Source organism: Phaenicophaeus curvirostris, chromosome 1 (assembly GCF_032191515.1).
Source record: "Phaenicophaeus curvirostris isolate KB17595 chromosome 1, BPBGC_Pcur_1.0, whole genome shotgun sequence".
NCBI lineage: Eukaryota > Metazoa > Chordata > Aves > Cuculiformes > Cuculidae > Phaenicophaeus > Phaenicophaeus curvirostris.
The window spans coordinates 14,454,110-14,476,962 of record NC_091392.1 but is presented as its reverse complement, the minus strand read 5'-3'; the positions used below and the strand labels follow the sequence as shown (position 1 = coordinate 14,476,962).

At 38.3% G+C, this 22,853-nt stretch overlaps 1 protein-coding gene across 2 annotated transcripts in view; it reads left to right on the top strand.

Moving 5' to 3' along the window:
• Window positions 1-22,853, top strand: part of ATXN7L1 (ataxin 7 like 1) — a 120,227-nt gene that overhangs the window by 16,563 nt on the left and 80,811 nt on the right. For both annotated transcript variants that reach the window (XM_069883354.1, XM_069883363.1), the window contains exon 3: window positions 22,275-22,379. In XM_069883354.1, coding sequence (XP_069739455.1) covers window positions 22,275-22,379 — 105 coding nt within the window. The remainder of the gene's footprint in view (window positions 1-22,274; window positions 22,380-22,853) is intronic.

Below are 22,853 nucleotides of genomic sequence, written 5' to 3'. Positions count from 1 at the left end.
GTTGTTTCTGATTGGGAACGTTCAGGGTCACACATCCTGTGCTACCTTGTAGTGTCATGAGGAGGTTCTAAAGGTGCAGGGAATCTGAATCTTCTTCAGTTCCTTGTTGCTGCCTGTGAGAAGGTGGCACAGCTTGAGAGCTGTCTGACCCATCAGTTCTTAGGTGAGCAGTTACAAAATATTTAGAAGTTTGCACTCTAAGTCGCCTTTGGTGTATTACTTGTGTGGTACACTGGACTGAATGTTTGGACTGAGTGGAGCATCTTGAACTATGCTTTTCCGTCTCATGTCTGTTGATTACAAAGCCCTTCATCTCTTCCCCATATCTCTTATCAAAATGCCAAGGTATGCTTCTGTAGGAGACAAATAACAGCAGTCGCTCACACCAGAAGAGTTCCATTCCTGAACAGCAGCAATGTGAAGAAGCCTGTTAGCTCTTGCTAAGCAGTGTGTACTTGAGTCGACATATAGTCAGGTACTGGCTCCAGGAGATGAGTACTTCCATCTCTGTACATCTGATTGAACCAAGACTCTACTTTCTTATTGCTGAGAGAGAGCCACGCTGACCTGTCGGAGTGGAACAATATTGCTTTCACTACAATGATGCTTCAGGATGCTATAGGCAGGATAGGGTCTGCAGGGTGGCCTTGGAAGTGTGGGACAGAAGCACATCATGCTGATGCAGGAGCTTAAGGATGCAGAGAGGTAATGCACTATCTTTACAGTTGCATCTAGCCATCTTTTAAATTGTATGCTGGATAAACTAGCAGCAAAGTGTAGTACAAATACACGTTTGCAGTCTGAAAAAGATCTAAAGCACACAAAAAGGTTAGCAAGAACAAGATGAAGAATGGCACCGCAGCATTGCCATGTTTATATGTAAAAATCTATAGGCAGATTACAGCAGATATTCGAAACATGTATGTACATGTGTATACATATTCATATATTCAGAAAATTCTCTGTAATCTGTTTGACAAATGGCCTTGTGAGAATTCTCTCAGTGATATTGCAGCAAAAGCAACATTTACAAAAGAGCAAAGCCCTGAACTTTGGGGTTGTACAGATACAAAACTTCCATGTGGATACTGCTGTGAATGAAATCTAGTGCTTCAAGTGATCGCTGTCAGCAGGTGTTGGGAACAGTTTGCCCTTGTCTGTATTAGCATCTAGACTGTTTTCTGCCCTGATCAGGCGACCTGTAGTTGACATCTGCTGTCAATTAAAGGCTGCTGATGGGCCTTGGTGCCTAGAGGTCTTCCCCTGTGGCCTGGGGAGTGTGAGGCTGGCTGGCACGCGTCACTTTCATTTGACATAACTTGTTGCTTTCTTTCTGCTTATCACCTCCTTCAGGAGTGTAACAGTAAATGAAGGGAAGGGGGATTCAGAAGAAAGTCAAGTCTGATTTCCTACTGTAATGAAATACCTAAAGCTTGGAGATTTTTTTCTATAAAAGCAAATAAGGTGAACGTGATACTAATGCATTTAAGAATCGTAGCCTTTTAAGGATATTGTTGGGTTTGTTTTACTTTGCATAATGGTTTACCCTTTCAGAACCAATAAACGCAGTTCTAATGCTTTAGTAACACACTTGTCTAAAGCACTTGGCAGGCTGCTAATAAATTAAGCCTCTCAAGCTTTCTGTGAAGTGTTACAGATGGAGAAACAGAAACACAGAGAGGCCAAGTGACTTACTTCAAACGTGTCAGATAAATCTCCAGTTCTGTTGCTGGAGTGCTTTGGTTCGATGCACCTTCGTTTGGAGATCGTATGAGGTTGAGGCGAGTTAAAAAAAAAAATGCTGCATGTAATTGCAGCATGTGGCACATTTTCAGTAACATTCCCCAAAGGCCTGTGTCATGTTATTAACACAGTGTAGCTTGTGCATCTCTGCAGGGACTACATCCCACTTTGCCTCACCTTGTGTAACAATTGGTACTTTGATGAAAGGCAGGTAATGGAGCAGCAGGTACATACGTGGAAACTTGGAGACTGAGACCAGACACAGCTGAACACTGCTGCTGACAACTTAAGTTTTAGTTCTTCCTTTCTTTAAGGAGAGAAAAACTGGTTTTCTGTATCCGTCTAGTCTTATTCAGAAGAGATTTTGTCATCAGAATGGTTGTGTCTTTGTTGTTATTTTTTTCTTTTATTGTGTTTAAAATTTTTCAGTCAAAGTTAGGTACTTGGCAAAATCCAGGTCTCTGTCCAGACAGCACTGGCAAACCTTGCCTTGAAGTGTATTGTTTATATAGGAAAATCTGTGGGCTGCGCTCTTCAATATACATGTTGTTAGCCTCAGATAGGTTTGAACTGGGGGGGGGAGGTTCCCTCAAAATTTGCTCTTAGATCCAAGCAACTGGCAGAAGAGCAGTTTGATGCTGTGTATATGTTCCATAGCTTGAAGGAGGCTTTCCTTCACTCCAGCATGTATCAGTTCATTATTTTCTTTGTCTGACAGCAAACTGACTCGGAGTGCTCCTATGGATTTTGTTCATTCTGAGGGACATTTTGCTGTTGTATGTGATACCTTCTGTGACTTGGGTTTGATTTGCTCCTGGCATTTTCTGCTATACGCTGCTTTTCAATTGGAGGGGCTTGGGCAGGTGAAAGGGCACAGAGGGGTAGAGGTGAGAGGAAGTTCTCTTGGAGAAGGAGGTTAGAGAAGAGAAGCAGGGGGAGAATTTGTACTGAGTATAGCTTCTGAAGCTTTGGGGTTTGTGTCCTGGCTGGTAGCATGCCCTCTTGCCTAATTTGCTGTATGTATAAGCGCTTCAGATATGCCTACAGGGAGTATTATGGGACCTTTCAAATCACCAGAATCTGTTTGAAGGAACCAAGAAGTGTGGTAAATGATTAAGTTTTTGTTTGCTTAGAGTGTCCCGAGTTTTGATGGTGTCTGGGCCACTGATAGCTCACAGTTCCTTTGGAATGTGTGCATGGCAAAATAGAGGGCAAAGTTTTCATTAACAATGGGATAACTCTGATTATGAATGACCTTCCTAATCTTATGTGTCTGAAAACCTTTCCTAAAACTTCAAAATATTGACTATTTTGAAAATGACAATGTTTCTTTTTCATTTATATTTGGAGATTCTAAAATCTAGAAGTCTTCTTAATGTAATTGAAAGCCACGTAATCAGATCAGTGCGTGTCACTGAAGACGTTCCTTACAGCCTTGTAAGCAAATGTCATGATGATAATGGAGTAATCTAGTTGTTAAAATATAAGTTTAGGTCTTGGTTCATTTGTTCTATAACTTTATTAAAGTTAAATTAAAGTCCCTGCCCATTGCAGGGGGATTAGAACTAGATGGTCTTTAAGGTCCCTTCCAACCCAAACTATTCTATGATTCTGCGATTCTATGAAAGATAATTGTAGTGTGTGAAATAACAGTTGATTATAGAATTTGAAAAAATCTTGCATTATTTACATATTTTTTTAAGTTTGGTGTGGTTTGGTTGGGTTTTTTTTTGCAAAGAACTTGTCACTGGGTAGGAATTCTTTGTGTAGCACATCTTTATGGTGGGATTTTAGCAGAGATTATTTTATTCACAATTTCGTGCATGGTTTTGCAATAAGTTTGACAGTTTGTAATGCTCTGTTTCCACAAAAGAGTAAAAGTCCTTGTAAGGTTATTGAAACGTGCTGTTGTAAAGTGCTTGTAAATTATCTTGGAATGTAAACAGTGATTGTGAGCTAGCTATGAGTGTGTTATTTTAATAGGAATTGGGGCATGTTTTGCTAATTAACTGGGTATAAATGATTACTAGTGATTTTTATTGAATTATAATTTATTTTTTATGATTGCTTCCCTATTTCTTTTATTTTTTGTTGTTGTTGTTGGTTTCTTTGGGTTATTTTATTTTTGACAACAGTATTTTCATCTGCTAATTTCTGGTACCTACCCTTTGATACTGAGTCAAAAGAAATTAATTGGGAGTGGCCAAATGGCCACCTGATGAACTGGAAGTGATAGCTAGTTGCAGCATTCTCCTTGCTGTAAGATATAACTTTTAGATTAAATTAAATCTTGCCACTTTACGTACATGCATTTATAGACTTAAGATTTTGAATCCAAGGCTGCATCTTATATATCCCTATATTTTCCATTGAAATTTAGTATGTTCTTGAATTGAATAGCTGATGACTTTGATAGTGTTAACTGTAGAATTCAGCTGGTGCATGAAATGGAAACTGCATCCACTTAAGTGATAAAGAAATAGAATTGTAATTAGCAAGTTCTGATTTGTGTTTATGAAGACTTTAGGATAATACAGTCAGGAAGAAAAAATAAAATCTCTTGTTATTCTCTAATATTAAACTATGTTGAGAAAATGTAATATTACAAGATTATTTATAGTTAAAGTGCAAGTATCTTCAAATATTGCAAATATCAGTAATGAGTGATAATATTTTATTCATTAGAGAAACTCATTAACTCAGTAAAGAAATTTGTAGGTAAGGTATCCAGACTGCCTTAAGTCTATTGTAAGTTCTGCAGTAATTGTGCATCCTAGTAACTTCCTCAGAGTATGTGCTTCCACATAGTGATTTTTTTTATAGTTGTAGGTGGCTTTTTACATTACGGAAACATGTTGTTCTAATCAAAATAAAAAGTAGTTCAGTTTTATAAACTAGAGATTCTTGACCCTTTAATGCTCACAGATGAGAGATAAAATTAAAAGTATGGCCATTTGGCTCTGTTTGGGTATCAAATTATGTACTGAAGTTGGAGACTTAAAAGAAAGAGTGCACTTTGAGGTGTGAAACTGGTTTAGGAACCCTCTGCCTATGACAGAATCTTTGAAGATGCTTTATGTTTTAGTATTGTGGAAGAAAATGTATTTTGGGTTTAAGAGTTTTCCTTAGGCAGAGGCTTTCCACTGGAAAGTTGTTGGAAAGACTACTTGCAATAACCTCAGAAACAGAACGGTATTTAATTGCAGAGTAGGAGGGTAGATCATTTACAGAAGCTTCATTAACAGGGAATTTACATTATCAAGTAGCATCTCATGCCGTTCAGATACAGAGTTCAACAAAACTCACATGTCTATCAAACAGGAGATGCAGAAGGAAGATCACATCACTAACTCAGAGGTTTTGTGAGTGACACTCCAAATACGCACTTCACAGATGTACGTGGTCACTCTTTGTACTGTGCTGAGTGGGGTGTTAGTCCGCACTGTGGTATTTCTGTACAGAGATATTTATCCTCCTTAACAAAGAACTTAATGACGTCTTTCAGCTATTGATGCCGTCTGATGTTATACTCATTTACTCTTCATTAAATCCATGCAACACATTAATCTGTCACCCAGCTGCTGCCAAGATCCCTGAGGCGGGGACCTTCCACACGGCTGGTGCTACAATGGCGACATGGTGCTGTCCTATGCTTGAGATACCTTGCATCCCTCTAGCTACATACATGCTTCTTGCACACTGAAGCAGCTTTAGCTCATGCAGGCAGCTCCAGAGTTTGCTTCTGATGTTCGATGTAGTTCCACTTGGAGAACATGCAGCCAGTTCTCAGTGGGCAGGTACTTACTCACATGGCTGCTGTACCGTATGCAGGCTATTTTCTGGAGTTTTTTCAGAAGCTGAATTTTGTAGAACTCAGTCTTTTGGAAAAGTAGTAATACCAGCGGGGTTTATCCAGATGAAATGTGATAGGTATTAGCTGTTGCTTGTGCCATTGTAATTATCACATAAATTTGCAGATGAGGTGTTAACGTACATTAAGATATGTGTAATGGTTATACTTATTTTCTGGTGTGATGCTTTTCATCAATAAATTTGAAAATGTTCAGTTAAGAGTTACAATGCTCATATTTCCTCCTGAAGTACAGGGAAAGACAATAAGAATTCAAGAAATTTGGCTAAAAGTTTTCCCAGTAAGCTGTGAAGGAATGCAGGGATTGACTCCTCCTTTGTCTACTGTCCTGTCTGTTGGATTGTGTGATAATTAGTAGCAGCCCTCCATAGACCCATGCTGTTACAGTAAACAGGGGTAATGTTTGTTCCTTGTAGTGTTGTGGAGTATTTTTGTTTAATGGAGTTGGTGAAAAGGTCTCTTAAGTGGTCTCTGTCCATGAATCTTGATGACTTTTTATTGCTTTATTATGCTGAAGTGTATCTTAAAAGCATGAGACAAAGCAGTGCATTTTTGCTTCTCTGTCTCCTTTCCCTTCTGTCTGTTCAAGGCATCACCACTGTTGAAGCCAGGTGTGTCACAGTGAATTGAGAGCATCTCTGAAAAGCTGTCTTGGACTCTATCTAGGAAATCTCTTCTTCCAGTCACCCTACAATTAGGTAGAATATGGAGTACCAAGAGGCACAACAGACTTGAAGAAAAGGTGAAAAAATGTGGATTCTAAACAACTGAAGAATCAGTCTTTAAACAGAACTGGGTTTTTAATTATTTTTTAAACTGTTGCAGAGCAAGCAAACACTGTAACACTGCATAAAATAAATTAGTAACTGCTTTCCTACACCCAGATTCTCAGAATAGCATAATGCTGGAAGGAGATTCCTTCTAAGCAGTGCTGATGGACATCAGTCTGCAGCATAAGAAGTGTTAAGTGGTCCACAGGTATCAGAGAGCTATTAGATGGGCAAGATTAATCTGGGAAGCTGGATGCTGGTGAAAGCATCACTTCTGGGACAGTGTTATGTCAGCAAATGTTGTTGCTGACCTTTAGCACATCTGTGCTGAGAAGCTGAGACAGACCCGTTTTCAGCAGCTTGCTTTAATCTCAGTGCAGTTTTCTTTGTGCATATTCCTAGTATGTCTTAGCTCCCTGGTAGAAATGGATGAGTCTTTCATATCCTAACCTCAGTCAGGTGTTAGCAGCTGTGAAGCTGCAGCGTACCCACTGCGTGGAAACCAGACTCAAGGGACTGCACTGAGAAGCAGGTTCATTACCTCTGTGGCCATATGGCTGTAAAACGTTCTTACTTTCTCTGTCAGTGTGTAGAACATCTGAAGATCTGAATCAGCCTGCTGATTTTTGATTACACGCAGTGGTCCCCCTTTAAAAAGAAAGACTTCTCAAGCCTCAGTAATGCTGGTTTGTGGTATTTGAGTTACCCCCTGAAGTACTAGTAAGTCATTGCTGCTGTCAAATAGTGAAAAGCGTGGTAACATTGTGAAAAAGAGTGAGCAGGAAAGATCCTTGCAGTAGCCATATGCTTAAGATTAAAATTGGGAAACAGTTATCTTCCATGTTTATATTCATTCCCCAAAAGTCACCTTTTTCTTCTGTCCAGGAAACAAACAAACAAAACCATTCCAAAGACAACTGAAGCTTTTGTAAGTTTCTGTCTGAGAGCATGAAAAAGAAATCATTGCATCATTTTTTATTTGTTAAATACTTATGTGCAGATCAGAATATGATTTGGGCAGTATTGAGTGCAGCAAGAATGGAAATGGAACAATAAAGTCATTGAACTAATACACTACTTTCCTTCATTAATAGCTTTTATTATATTAGTGTGTATGCCTTCGAGTGACAATGTTAAACTCGTGATTTGTATTATGAGTAGGTACTGCTCAGCATAACAAGTGCAGAAGATTGATGATTTTTTTTTTTACAGATAATACGTGTCCTCCACTGTTTTTTTTATTTCTTTCTTTTGCTGTTTCAGTACTATGAGATGGGCAGTTTTCTTTAAACTTGCTCTGTGAACTTTTTTTTAAGTCTGTAGAAATGAAATATCCTTATCTCTCAAGGGGGAAATACTTAGGTTTATTTTGCTTATTCATTAGATGGTAGAAGCTCCTCAAGTTTCTCAAGGCCTTTTTTGCCTGATGTAGCAGCAACAACAAAAAAATTCATTTTTCTCTCATCTAATGGCAGCAAATCTCATGAGCACGTCTAGTAGTGTTGTTTGCTCCTTTACAGGGTAATAGCTGTAACTGCAGAGCTTTATTTTGACACTTTAAATTCTGGTTGATCCTGTACCTATGACAAAATGTAACTCTGTTAGTAGAGCCCCGGAAAGCAGGAGAGAGTGGGAAGGGAGAGAACATCTCTGAATGCAGTGTGTATATTTGCTTTAGGGTGTTGAAACTGAAGATTTGATGGACATTTTAGTGGCATATTGACTTATACAGCCCCAAGTCCTCTGTGACTGTGTTCTTCTCAGAGTTTTGTCTTGGAGGTAAGAATGCTCCATGAGGTGTGCAGTAGGCTCTTGGCAAGAATTTGGTCAATCTAGCAGAGCTGTGCTTATATCTCCTGTAGCAGGGAAGAGGCTACCATGCCAGTAGAAGTGCTGCATTGCCAGAGTACTTTCTCTGTACTCAACATGTTCAAGCAGTAGGAGTGTATGCCTGCTTGGAAAATGTTTGTGGTGTGCATTTAAGTGTTCTATGTAAATCTCAGAGTAAGAGCTGAGGCTGTATGTATGCTTTTTCAGACAGTAAAAATATTTGACTGATTGTTCTTGCAAGAATAATTATTCCCTTGAGAGCAGAATTCTTAAAACAAGACAGCTATTTTCTGGAGGTGTATGTTAGTGGAACTAAAGACTGCTCTTTATTCTGCAGGAAACATTATTGCCTGTTTTAACTGCTTTGTCTAAGTGGCCTTGAGGTAGAGGGTTTGTATGTTAGGACTTTAGAAAGCTGTTCATTCATATTTCCATATCCTGCTATCCATTAATGAACATTTCTCATATATTTCATATATTTTTCTTTGACATCAAATCCTATAACTAAAGAAAAGCACAGTTAAGCATTTCAAGGGGTATCTCGATCTGTACACCAACAAGAAAGAGAATTATATCTATTTCATTTGGAATTGTATGAAGGAAAAGACAATCTTATTGAAAGTCTATCCAAAAGTGACATTTAGGAGGGATGAGTTACAGGAGAAGCAACATTACTGAAGAGAGGTGCTGTTAGAGGTGTAGGAAGCAATACAGAAGGAGCACAGAGAATTGACATAAGAATTATTTGTGCCCATTTAGACAATGCATTTTCTTTTGATATCCAGCTATTGATTAAGAACAAGCAGACATGTTCCATCGTGGGTGAGAAGAGAATTCTTGAAACATGTTCTTGCCCGTAGCTTTTGTTGAAGGGAGAAGTAAGGTAACAAAGCAGAAGTTCCTTTGGCGAGTCCAGGGAATCGGAAAAAGCTAGGCAATTATTGGAAAAAAAAGATAGAAATCGATATATGTAGCTGCATAGGAAGTGCCCTCTTTAATTTGTTAAGTCGGGTTCCAAATGCTGCAGATTGTTTCACTTGTAAGGTGCATGTGTGTTGTAAATGTCATGACTAATTAGTTTCAAAGGGTGCTTCTGATTGCTTTGAGATGCAAAGTATTTCGATATTTAGTTATGTTTGACTGGTTTTTTTTTAAGCTGTGCTTTTGCAGGGCTGACAGAAACTGAAATTAGCTGTAGAGCAGGTAAACAGCAAATTCCCTCATAGTATCTTATGATATGATTTGCTAAAGATTAGCTTCATCTCTGTTATAGTGTACCAGTGTCCTGGATCTAGCTGTGTTTATGTCTGTTGGCAAATATTCTTAACAAATTTAGGTATTATACAGTGGGCATCAAATATTCAATGGACAGTACTAATCATTAGCCATTTGCTTTAAAGTAGCAGCCTCATAGCAAAAGATGATGCGCTTCAATCTTGTGCTTTTACTGGACTGAGCATCTTTTCTTAGGTTTGCTAAACTACAGGGATTTTCCTTGTTTGTCATAAAGAAATAGTGACTTGATTGTAAACCTGTACAGAACATTTTGGGAGAAGAGGATCTAGGTTTGAATTTTCTGATGGCTGAGTTGTGGAGTGTAAAGAAATACTGACGTTCCTCAGCAGTAATGGATGCTCTGACAGCAGTAAAGGCACCCATAGCAATACTTAATCAAATGGGAACAGCATATGGGTCTGTTCTTCCTGTATGTGGACAAGCAATGAGATACTTAGTATTTTGTAAAGTGACATAGGATTGGGGATTTTTATTTTTCTCAGTGTTTTTTACTCATTACTTTCCCTACTAGAAAAATCAGAAGAGTGTACTCATTAGTGTTGTCTGAGAAATATTTTCCTCATCGTGCTATCCTTTTTATTAAACTTTTATTAAAATAACAATAATAATTGCTTTATCAAGGAGTTAGGCTAGAAGGCTGTGAAAATTTTATTTTTAAAGGATTTTTTTTTAACCCTTCATAACTTATTTTCTTCTTCAGAAAATCGTGATTCCTGTAAAAGATTCATACTGAACGTTTTATTTGATAATGTCAACAAAGAAGAATATTTGCAGCCATTATATACGCCACTTGGATATGAAAATGCTCCTTTAAACATTAAGACATCTTTAATAAATCTTCATGATAACATCCCAGTTGTCACAGACTGCTTCTAAAACGTACTGAAAGTTATCTTATTCATTGCTTGTTCCATAGTCATAGTGAGGTCCCAGCCAAAAAGAAGGGCCCCATTGAGGCTGCAGTGTATGGACAAACAGTAAGAGAATACTGAAAGGCTACAATCTAAACAGGCAGGGAAGACAAAGAGCATATTATCCTGATTTTAGAGATGGGATATTGAGGCACAGAAAAATCTAATCAGGGTCATGCAAGAATGTTGTTTGGGAGCCAGAAATTAAGCCAACGCTCTCCTTCAGTCCAGTTGTACTGCCTTAAACCAGAGTCACTCTTCTGCAGAAGTCAGTACGGCTTCGCAGGCGAGCATGTGAGTGTCAGTTGTGTCTTGCTGAGTGTTTATGAAGAAAACACCAGTTGGAGGATTAAAGTCTGTTTCATGGCAGTCTGCACAGAAGAAATAGGAATGAAGGGTTTTTTTAGTCATGGGATTTTTCTTTTGAGGGCTCTTTTACTGCATAGATAACATCTTTTTGTTAGGGTGCATTGACAAGAAAATGAAAAAGAAAATCTGCAATCCTTGTAATATTTCATTATTAGTACCCCAAAAGATGGAATTACTAAAATAAAGTGTTACATATTATTTGTATTTAAAAAATTTCTGATTTCTTGCTTCACATTCAGTAGTCCATAATATAGCTGTATTTGACGTTTTCTTAAAGAAAGAAAATGTCAGTGGAGAGCAGAGAAGTTATTTTACTTTCAGACTTTATTTTTCAGATTGCTTAATACTTGACCACTTTCTATAAGGTCATTGAAGCTGTATTTTAGCAAATGGGAAAAACAAGGAAAAAACACTTCGGTACTCACCCCAACACACTGTAAAGATGATCTGTAGTACAGGTGCATTATTGTGTAGTTTACAGATGGGTTATTAATTTATTTTTATTTCCAGTATTTATTTTTATTTGCACAACAGAATGCTTCAATTCTTTGCACTAAGTCCATGTGGAAGCCCCTGCTGGTTTGAAATCAAGTAGTAGCATACCTACATCATTAGTGAACCCTTAAGATCATCATGCTGTGATATGGAAGACAAATTCACCATAGTTTATGCTGTCTTACCTCTTCAGCCAATCACAACCAGAAGCAACATTTATGGTGAATTAATAAATAAATAAATTTCTCTGGTCACTCTGGCTGTTCCTCAGATATTCTTATAACTTCACAAGAGCTCATTTTGTTCTCTGAGGTGGCTGGCTGGAAATTGTTGACTAAATTTGGACATTAAAAGATATTTGCAAGGTTTGCTTTGGAGTTCTAAAAGACTGACTAACATTTTCTCCAGAATGAAAATCTTTGCATTTTTATTCCTTCTACAACATCTTAGCTGGTAAGGAGGAAATGTCTGATGTACATGGTTCTTGGAGTAGGTGTTGCTGGTCCCACTGCAGTAGTGCATGCCGCTTTCCTATGTGAGACCGCATGTTTTTAACTGTATCAGGTTTTTCCAGCAGCTTGGAAAGCTAAAGTCTTCTGTATGCAAAGTCAGGAGGGGGTGATAACAGTTGCAGCTCTCCCCTGGCTTCCTGCCATGACAGCAAGATTGTACTTGGTGAATATCTTACATTACGGCTAAGCTGAAGTTGAGCGTGCTCATTCTCAGCATTTTTTCTTTTTCTTTTGTTTCAACTGCTGTGATCTGATTGCCATCTCCTGGACTAAACTTTGCTGCTCATGTAAGTCTGGCACCGCATGGGTTCAAACCAAGTGCTGACCAAGAAGCTCAAAAAGAAAGAAAAGATCAGTCTCATAACAAAATGGACAGGGAAGCTTTGTAACAGCCCAGATGTGAAGAGAAGCAGCAGACTACTACGCAGGATGCAAGTGTTAGCAGTGTTCAGTTCCAACTGAATTTGTCTTCAGAGAGCAAGATTCAGGCAAATCTGGGTCTGCTGGTACCAGTCTAGAACCTGGATTAATGCAGGCTCTGTAATAAACCACAGTACTTTGTATATAGGCAGCTTCCTGAAAGAATAGTTGTTCTCTGTTATCATAAAGTATATATGGCTTCCCATCTGTCAAGCAGAGCTGTCTCCTTCAGATTCTGCAGGTTTTGCTTTGAAGTACCTGGAAAGCCTTTTTTTCCACTCCCTCACACACCGTTTGCCTTGTTGGCTGGATTGGTGGCAGTCTTGGTTGCCTTCGAAATCACCTCATTCATGTTTGGATGGATACCGGTACAGCTGTAGAGGTATAAAGAAGACAGTCTTTATCACGGATAAAAAGGAGGAAGTCTCCTCCCCCCTTAGCATTCTTAGCCAAACTCTTGGTGCCAGACTATCAAAAAGTTAGATCTATGGTAGGAGTATTTGAATGGTCCATCTTTCCAGCAAAAGAATTCCTAATCATCACCAATACTGTATTTTCACCTTTGGCTCTAGACAGGCCCATAGCTGGATTTTCAGGCCTCTAATGGTTTGCAGAGTTCCAATGTGCTTTTCTGAAACCCATTAATGTTTTATGCTCTGACAAGGGTTGTGCACTCGACTAATGAAGGACAGCAATACCAAGCTATTGCTGTGCTGCAGTTGTTAGCTGTTGGAATGCCAAAGGTCAAAGCTGAGAAAGGGTTCCAGGTACCCCTCTGCATAGCCTGAGTGCTTCAGTAGCTTAGAAATTTATGAAATACTGAGGAGAAAGTTAAGAAGACCCCATGCATTTCGTCCATCATTTGCCATCTCCAGATCTTCACCTTACTACTTCTACAGGACCAGTGTGTTCATATCATTTCCTTGCCTCTTTAGTTTATTTCGCTAGACGTCAGAAAGCTTAATGATCTTATGGCAGAAAATCAAAAGGGCATTTCTGTGAGTTATTGTAGTTAACTTGCAGACCTGACATCTCTTCCTGTGTCAAGGTGTGCTCTCCCGGTGAAGGAGCTGTCACAGTCCACCTGCTGTAGCAGTCTCTGGGAAGTATGTATGCAGTGCAACCCTCGTAACTGTTGCTGAAGGTCAAACATCTAATTCAGGAGAGCCATACATCAATCTGAGCTGAAATTTAGTCCCATCATCCATGAAGGATACTACTAGTGCTGACAAGTCTCATTTGCAGCGAGCCTCCTCTTGATACATGTTCAAGGAAGAAAGAGTTGTTCTGTTGCTATATAGTGGTTCATGGAGACTCTCTAGTCAAGGTGCATGACATTCACTTTGAGTTATGAGGGAAATGAAGATGATTTCCAGCCATTCCTCCCCTTATGTCTGCCTGTGGGAAGTGGAGAAATCGAAAGTCTAATACAGAGACTGATAATCCTCCTGCACATTCTCTGTCCTTTGTATGCACTCCTCTGTGCGGCCATGCTCACTCTCCAAGGTTTTAGTAAGTGATAGATGTGAGCATCTCAGAGATATCCACTGTTTCTGCAGGGTAAGAGTCCCCTGATCAGGACTTCTTTGCTGTGCCATCTGTACTCATGAGTCTGGGGACAGTTATCTCATATGTTCTACAAATGGGATGTCACCTCTGCATCTGGATACAGAGTGCATAGTCAGGATCCTTATAAATAACGTATCTTTTCATGTTTCCTTGCCCTCAGTAACTTAATTTTTCCTGTTACTTAATAATACTGTTGCTTCCTGAAGATTTCCAGGTGTTTGAAAGATGAAATTTGTAGCTGGAGAATTATACCTTTGATTAGGCTGACTGTAGCTGGTAGGGAAAATTAAAACATTTTGGGGCACACATCTCCTTAAAGCCCAAAAGCCAAACCTGTTTACCTGTTGGTCTAATTGGAGGCAGCTCAAAATCCAAGCTCATGAGGAGGATGCTTCATGAGATAATTTCCCTGAAGTGCAACCTAATAATTAAAGGAAAATGTAAGAACAGTTATAATTTTGTAGGCAATAGTTTTGATGTTACCAGACTCGTTAAAATTGCCTGGTGTTCATATGTTATGATTACACTTATCTAGTTAAAACTAAATATTGTGTAATTGAATCATGTCCATTTCAATTTACAAGCATGGGTTTTATTGCCTGTCACCCTGCTAAACTGTATTTTGCTTTGCATTTCAGCCTTGCTCCACTCTCCAAGTTCTCCCATGCGGACTTGTGGGAGAAGGGCCAGTGCAGAGCATGGCCAAGGCAGTGAAGGGTCTGTCTTTGCTCCCACTGGTCCTTCCCAGGACCATCCCCTGTCACTGCAGCCCTGGGCTGCAGCAGCCAAATGCGATTGTTCGCTAAACTTTATCAATATATTTTAGCAGCCTGAAGGTTTGTATTTGCTCTGTAGTTTAAACTCCAATGATAAAAAATTAAAAAGAAAGCATTAACCAGAATTCTCATAATGGTCCAAATAGACCTCAGCAGAATATGAGCCTCTAATAGGATTCCCTGCACCATTCACATCAGAAATGAGGGAGCTCTTTAAATGAAGGACAGGCAGGAAAGCCAGTGTGTTCAGGAACTGAAAAGGTTAACCCATCTTGTTAGTGTGCACAAAATAACTGAAACTGAAATCGTGAAGTGAAAATCTGTTTATAAAGATTAGTTCAAGTAATCTGAAGTGTTAAAAACATAAAGAATTATGGAGATGTTATGCCTCTAAATGTTTTTATACAGTACAAACTAATGTATTTACTTACTGCTATCTTTAACTGAGAGACAGGTAGCTTCTTTTGGAGCCAAGTGTCCTCCTTTAGTATTGCACAGATACCTGTGTGACAGATCTCAGCATGAGCTGGAGAGTCACCACAGCTCCATAGAAGTTTTGAAGCATCTTGCTCATGTTAGTCCTCCTGCTTTCCAGTTCTAGGCTTGCATTTCCTTCCCTCCCCATATGCTAGTGGTAGGATTCATCAGGTTCTGCAGTGAGGCTGCTTGTTCAATTAAACTGTCAGAAAACCTTTTCCTGTTTTGTTTCATCCTTCCTCTTGTTCCTTTGCTCCTGGTTTAGAGTTACCTTGAATTTGACTGCTTGTGTAGTTGGTTAATGGGTGGTATGAGCGCAGGGGAGGGGCAGGAAAGGACAATACCAGTGCCTAACTTTGATCGGTTTAGAGCTAAAGTCTTATGGAACAGCAGCCTGGCTTACCATTCAATGTTTATTTTGAGTGTCTTGGTGTTACAGAAGAAGATTGTTACAGAACAAATTGAACACATTCACAAACACAAAAGAGTAACTGAGCACTTTAGCAGATAGTTGGTGTTGGAAGCTGTACTCATCTAAGTTATGTCCAGGGAGGAAAGAAAGACTCCATAAGCAGATGAGCTGTCTTCTGCCTGCTCCTGGAGTTAAGGGGCTGCGTGCCTCCATGTAAGTTTTAAGCAGTATGTTTTTCAAAGAGGAAAAAGCTACATTAGCTACTATCTTATCCTTTAGAAATCTTGAGATGTGAAAAGTTGCAATTCCATGGTTTCGTAGGCATGTAGTGAAGTTTCTAGAGCTGTGAGTTTTGGGGTTTCCCTTTCAGTATTCCTGTCGTGCATTAATCTAGTAGCCCAGGAAATTCTGGTTGTGTGTTACCACAGGCTAGGATAGCAAATAGCCTACATTAATTTCATTAAGGTCTTCAGAACTATAAGACTTCTGGAAGAAAAGCTTTGCCACATTTTTCCATGTTTGGTTTGGTTGTTTTTTTTTAATATATAGTGTCTTATGCAGAGCAGTTCTGTCGGTAATTTGTAACTCACTTTATAATCCCTTCCAAACAGATTGTTGTTACAAAAGGTATACACAAACTGTTAATCCACAATATTTGCTTAGATTGCTATTTCCCAATTATGAACTTCTTGTTTTTCGTTTTGTTACGAGTTTTTGGGAATGAAAGGCACCGCTTCCATCTTCTGTAGTTTCAAAAAGCCTAGATAAGGCAGTGTAGTAAAAAAATCTTTCCAAGTCACTGGGGGTAGTATTTCCTGTGTAAACTATAATTAAGGAGAAATTCCCAACATTCTTTAGGATTGCCAGCATCCTCTTGATTGCTGTAACCTGGGAAGCAGCATACCATTCAAAGTTATTCCTCTGGCTTAAAGGTGTCATCACCTTGACTCTTTACCACACTGACTAAATCTATTTGCTCTTTTTTTCCCCCTGCATTTTTTTTCTTCATCACTGTTGTGTTTTGTTTAGTATTGCTGCTATTGAAAAGTCAAATATTTCTCATTAATCGGTTGATTTTTTTAGCATGCAGAGTCTTCTGTTCCTTGTATGAACACCCAAGGGACATCATTCAGGACTTATGACAATTGTTTGGCCCTATGTTAATTCCATCCTGAATACTTTAATTTTACTTTTTCCCTCAGTTTCATGGTTACTTCAGCCATGACCTGCATTTTTCCACCAGAAAAGGAATGAGTTTGAGCATAATTTAGACTGAATTATATTCAGCAGTCTCTTTCAGCTTAAATTATTCTGTGATTAATTGCATCTGTTACTCTGGCATTTTCAGGGGAAAATGCAATTTATACTGGCTAATTAATTACTGAAGCAACTTTCTGGTTTTTGCGTAAAAAAGGATAACCATGCATGAGGGAGTATAAAACTGTTGTTAAAAGGGAAGAGAGTGACGTTTATTTCTAAGATAAGACTACCCTGTCAGTGCAAGCATGTTTAACTGCTGTCTGAGTAATACCCCGAAGATGTCTTTTTTATTGTTTCAGTTTCAAGTTTCAGTTCAACATTCAAATTACTTAGGTTTTTTTAAGTACTCTTAAAAGTAAAAGTAACGCATTGAAAGGTTTTGTGTGTTCCTCCATTTTTTTAATGATGGACGGATTTATCACTTCTGTGGAACAAGAGGGAAATATTGAGCACTTTTCTAGACACAGAGTTTAACAGTCTGGAGAAATCACATGGATTTGGTTTTGTCCATTTCCATTTTTGCCATTGCCTTTATTTTTTCTTTGTTAGTTTTAAAACGGTGTATCTCAAATAGTCTTTTCTCTCTCCCGTACTCCCTCCCCTTCTCTCTCTTTACACGTAAACATCAGTAATACTTTTCAAAGCAGACTTTATGTATATATTTAGTGGATCAACTGATATATGAAAGAATGTTTAAAGTGTGTATAATAATTTATAGCAAAAGATCTTCATTAAAAATTTAATTTCCCACACAATATTGTGAGGTCTTACTGTTAAACAACCTTAATTCCACAGTGGAAAAATGTTTTAGATGATTTCTAGCTTGTGTTTTATTACACAGTTGGATGTAAGTGATAATGAATTGTATAATAATAGCGAAGTTTAAAGAATTCGTCTGGCTTTGATTGTTACTAAAAATTATTCCTTTGTGTGTTTTATTGGAGAAGATGAAAAGTCGCATCTGACACCTGCATTTTTGTGTTTGTGCCACAATTTGCAGAAGCAACGTTTTCTTTTGGTTTTATGGTATTTGTGTTTTTAATGCATATTTTACCAAACTGATGTCTTACAAAACTACGTCATATTGCTACAGCTGTCTTTTGATTTGCAAATGTTAGTAATATAATAACTATAAGCAGAAGTTACATTTATTTTCCAATCACCTCAGCAAAGTATACACAAACTAAGATTTGGTTTAAGATTTTAATCTAGAAAAGTCATGTTTCCTACAGTCAGCATTCACTCTCTGATTTCCACCTGTCCTGTGTATTTTTCCCATTATGTGGGACAGTCACATCCTGTTAATCGAATGGCTCGTTTTCAGGCGATGCCTTTGTCGGTTTACAGTATTAGCAGGCATGACTGGCCAAAAGATCTCATTTTGAGGGAATGAAGATTCAGTACTGCAAGGAGAGGGGCATGTATAGATAGACAGCACTTCTGCAAAGCACGTAGATACTGGAAAATGTTACCTGTTCTTTCTTGCCATCAAGAGCCTATTTTGAATCTACTGAAAGTTTCATTCAGTAAAATGAGGTAGTTGTGATGGGTGTCATGGACTGCTTTTGCTTACCAGAAAGGCTGGGCAGTGCATTCTATGTCAAACTTCTAGGTATCTGTGTTTGCTCCTAGGAAATAGGCTCTGGTAGAGGTCACCATGCTGGTCTGGGGTGAATCATGGTTGCTTTATTTCCATTTTAGGGGGGAATCTTAAGTTTTGGTAGAAAATAAATATTCTTCACAGTTGCTCTTCTATCCCTCACTGTTCTTTTTGTACTTCAATAATTATTGCAATACTATTTCATAGTGACCGTATTCACTGATTATCCACTGTCTTCTCAGTGGTCTTAACCTTTTCCATGAAGCAGTCTTTCTTGAGCTAACTTTAGACAGATATTTTCTTCTCCAAAATTAACCTTTCCTGAAAAGTTTTTCATCATTGCTTCTGAATAAGCATGCAAGGAAGTGTGGTTGTTGCCTTTAGAAGATAAATTTTTGTTTGGGGAGGCTGTTGTCTTTTTTGCTGCACACACGAAGTCTTGATTGTCAAATGGTTGTAACCTGATCTAAGAACAATAGCAGTGTCCAGAATAACCCTTCAGTCCTGGTCGCTTTGAATAGGACGTGGTAGCATTGAATGATTCTTATTTATTATTATTCTTACTGCCAAGATATTCTTATTAAAACCAAAAAAAATCTATCAAAAGATACATAGTTGTTTATATTTTCTGCTTTCTTTTTCATTTAAAACTTTCCTTTCTTCCTTCATTGTAAATTCACTGATTGCATCTGTAGTATTATTACACCTAGTAAAGTGTATCCCCAGCTGGAATTTCTAGTGAGACAATATTAATGATTCATACGGTTTTAATTAAAAAGTAATTTATATATGCTGTGTGTGTGCTTACAAATCATGAGTTTAATCATGAAAACTGATTTGTGCCAATCTTGTTAGCATCGATGAACTAACAGAGTTATTTTGAACCTGTTTGGACTTGATGAGTTTTCCTCTCTTAGAAACTCTTGCATAATGAGGTTTTTAAGGAATCCAGTCTGGAGGTGTTTAATCTAAGTTTCTCAGCTATTCTGATTCAATAACAACAATTTATTTGTGTAGTGTGAGTCCTATATCTGATTTCCAACCTGTGGTCCTGTGTCCTGGAGATTGTTGGATTAATTTAAGCAGACTTTTGGCAAGTAGATAATAACTTCAGTTCATATCAGAAGGCTCACATCTGCAGTAGACGCTTGCACCTCTAATGGGCTCTTTCTAGACATCTGCAAAATGAAAACACTTCCAAAGCTCTGCTTCAGGATATCACTTACTCTTTACCTGTGCATCGGTTTGATGCTGTATTTCTCATAGCAGTATTTTGGTACATTTTCCTACACATCTGTGCAGTTCCTTCGCATGTCAACTTCTACCACCTCAGTGTCATAAGAACTCAAATGGTGCTGTTTACCTATTAGGTGAGGTGCTATTTGCCAGAATTGTGCAGCAAGCTCACAGGTACCAGGACTTTTCCTTCATTTCTTGACAGTGCCTGATGAAAGCATAGATAATTTTGTGATTCTATGGACTACCCTCATTTCTTATTCCGTCTGTATCTTTGGATAATTTCTCCAGTATCAGTACCTTATATGTCTTTTTTATAAGTTACTCCCTGCAGCCGGACTTCATAAAAACTCAGACCCAGCCAGACTTCATACACCTCAGAGCTGGGTGTATTTTAAAGGCCAGTATGCAGGGACCTGAAGGTTAAATGGACAATGGACTTGAATAATTTAATATGGGGAAAAAAAGTTGTAACTTTTGTGTTTGTAAAGGGCAAAGTCTGTATGTTTTCATAAGAAGATTGTCACCAGAACATTCAAACAACAAGAAAAAAAATGTTTTAAGTTGTTGAGATGTTTTAACCATTTTTTGAAGTATTACATAACTGTAATTAAATACATGTTTTTGAGCTGAGATTTTGTGTTATATTATACCTCGAAGAAAACTCCTTTCTGTGGAGTTTACAGTGCCATTAGTGGAAATACATAGATTCTAATCAACATCCTTGGCTAAGAATTGCCAATGTAAAGTGATTTTTAAGATCACTTACTTATCACATTAGAACAAGAAATAAAATAAACAGGCCATACTTAGAGCCTGCTTAGGGTTTTGTTTGTTTGTTTTACCGGTAGGGAGGATTATATTTAATCTAAATATGCAATTTTGGCTTCGTCAGTACTAACACTAACTACACCAAGAAATTACCAAAAGAGTTTATACCTGACCACTCCTGTTCTTTTAAATGCATTTAAAGGCTTGGTTAGTCCAAGACTAGCACTGCAAAGGGGTCATGATTTCTTATCCTTTCCACTGGATTTTGCAGCCTGGCATGAGCAGTAACAGAGAGAGAGGCTTTTGGTATTCAGGGGATAAAGGAATGATTCACATAGTATCAGGCTATGAAATATCTGTGGATCGGTGGTACTGGTTTGTGCTCAAGGATACTTAAACGAGCCTGTTTGGATCTACTTGTGACACTGGCTGAATGACCGTGAGGGGGATACTCTGTTCCTCTGGGCTGGGGAGCATGTGAGGGCCTAAAGAGACTTTGCACGTCATTGTGTCAAGTATTGCCATCGTAAGAAGTGATGTTACTTACGCAGCGGTACAGACCAGGGCAGAATTACTTATAAAAATAGTTCTGGGGTCACAATGTTTGCTTTGGTTAAGAACCGATGAAATAAGGTACCTGCTTGAGTCACTTCTTGAAAGAAATTGCTATTTTTAAAGAAAAATACCACTTATTCTTATTGGAGAAGTAGGATTTAGTGGTTGATGTTTATGAATCACAGCTGCTGTTGTGCATGTTTGTCTTCACTTGGGGTCTTCTTATTTCTGCTCCTGTTTAAAAGGCGTCAGGATGATATTTCAGTCTGAGTCAGAGGACACATTTGCAAGTTCTGTAATGGATTTTGGATGCTGCTAAATAACATTGGAATGCCATTTTACGACATATTTAAATAAAGATGTCACCACCCTGTTCTGCGAGGTAGCATAATCCATGCAGCCAGTACTCGGCACGGGGTTACTAATGCAGCAACACCTTTGTTAACAGCACTGTTGTGGTGACATAATGACCCTGAAGAGCATCAAAGTGACTGAGTCTCTAACCTCCAAGTTGAACTGTAGTGGATGAGTGTGTCGGCTTGTTCTTATGTTATTGCAACACAGAGTGAAACAGTTTACCTGGTTTGTAACATTCAGGCTCTGAGGTCTTCAGTGGTAATTTAAGCCCATTTTACTCTGTGTTTGTAATGGCTTGAGAATGCCTGTCTTGTGTTATGTGTTTCGGCTGAGAAGGACCAAGTGCCTGTCATCATCTGACTGTACCCATCTTTTGACTTCATGAAATTCCTCATTCCGTCACTGAGAAACACCTCATTAACCAACTTCGTCTCTTCCCAGAGTGATTGTTGAAGAAAGAAACAGCAAGGCATTTGAGCTAGGAGGGGCATTCGCACAGAATCAGAAATTTCATGTCCTGACATCTGGTTCAAAACAGGGATGACCTTCCTGACTGTATTTTAAGCTGTAGGATCCTTGACCTTGGTTACTATAACTAGCTTTTAAGCAGGGGACTTTCTCTAGCAATCTGTAGTCAAGCTTGGAGTATTGTAACATGGAACACAACCTGTGGTACCATGTTTTCTAAAAGGATCTTTAGGCAGAGATTTTAAAAGACATATTCTTTTACTGTTCCAGCAGTTGACTGGTACAGAATGCTTGTTCTACTTCTTGGCAGCAAGTGTTAAGACAAAGGTGTTGCTGCCTGTGTTCTGACTCAGACTGAGGAATGAGACTGCAGCATTAGTGTAGGACCTTGAAAAACAGAAGAGGGAAAAAAAAGTCTCTTTAACATAATGAGAAGTTTTTTATGAAGCAGTGTATATTTGCTTTGTATAAATTAATGTAACAGTAGTGGCCCTACAGCATTATCAGTTTTTTTTTCTTCATATATATTTAAAGCATAATTTCTAATTCTTGTATATATTTTTAACTTTCCCACAGATATGCACTTATTTGGCCATTATCCAGCTCATGATGATTTCTATCTTGTAGTGTGCAATATCTGCAATCAGGTAGTCAAGCCACAGGTTTTCCAGTCACACTGCGGTAAGTGAATGTTTTCTTTCCTGAATTATGGTGCCAAACTGGTGTGTGGTTCACTTAAGAATCATTGCATATGATCATGACAGAGGCATTGCAGATATGCTTTTCTGGTTATCTTGTGTTCTTTCCACAGAAAATACTAACGACACCCTCAAATAAGCATATTTCCTGTAGAGGAAGCTGAATTAGTTGTTGTAGAAGCTGGGCTTTTCAAGTTGAACTTGTTATACTAAATTAACCTATTACAACAAATAAATCCTGTTAGTTAGATACTAGCTAGGCTATAACTATTATGATAAAACATTGGAATGTCTTTTTCAAAGCTGCAAAGTGAGGGGTGTGATACGGATCTACATTAACTAGAAATTGGATGTTATGGATTGTTTTGTGATGCTGTTTATTCATAGGAGTGTGTATATAGGGTTTATTTTTATATTAATCATAAAAGTTTAATTTTTAAAATAATTGGCAGGTCAA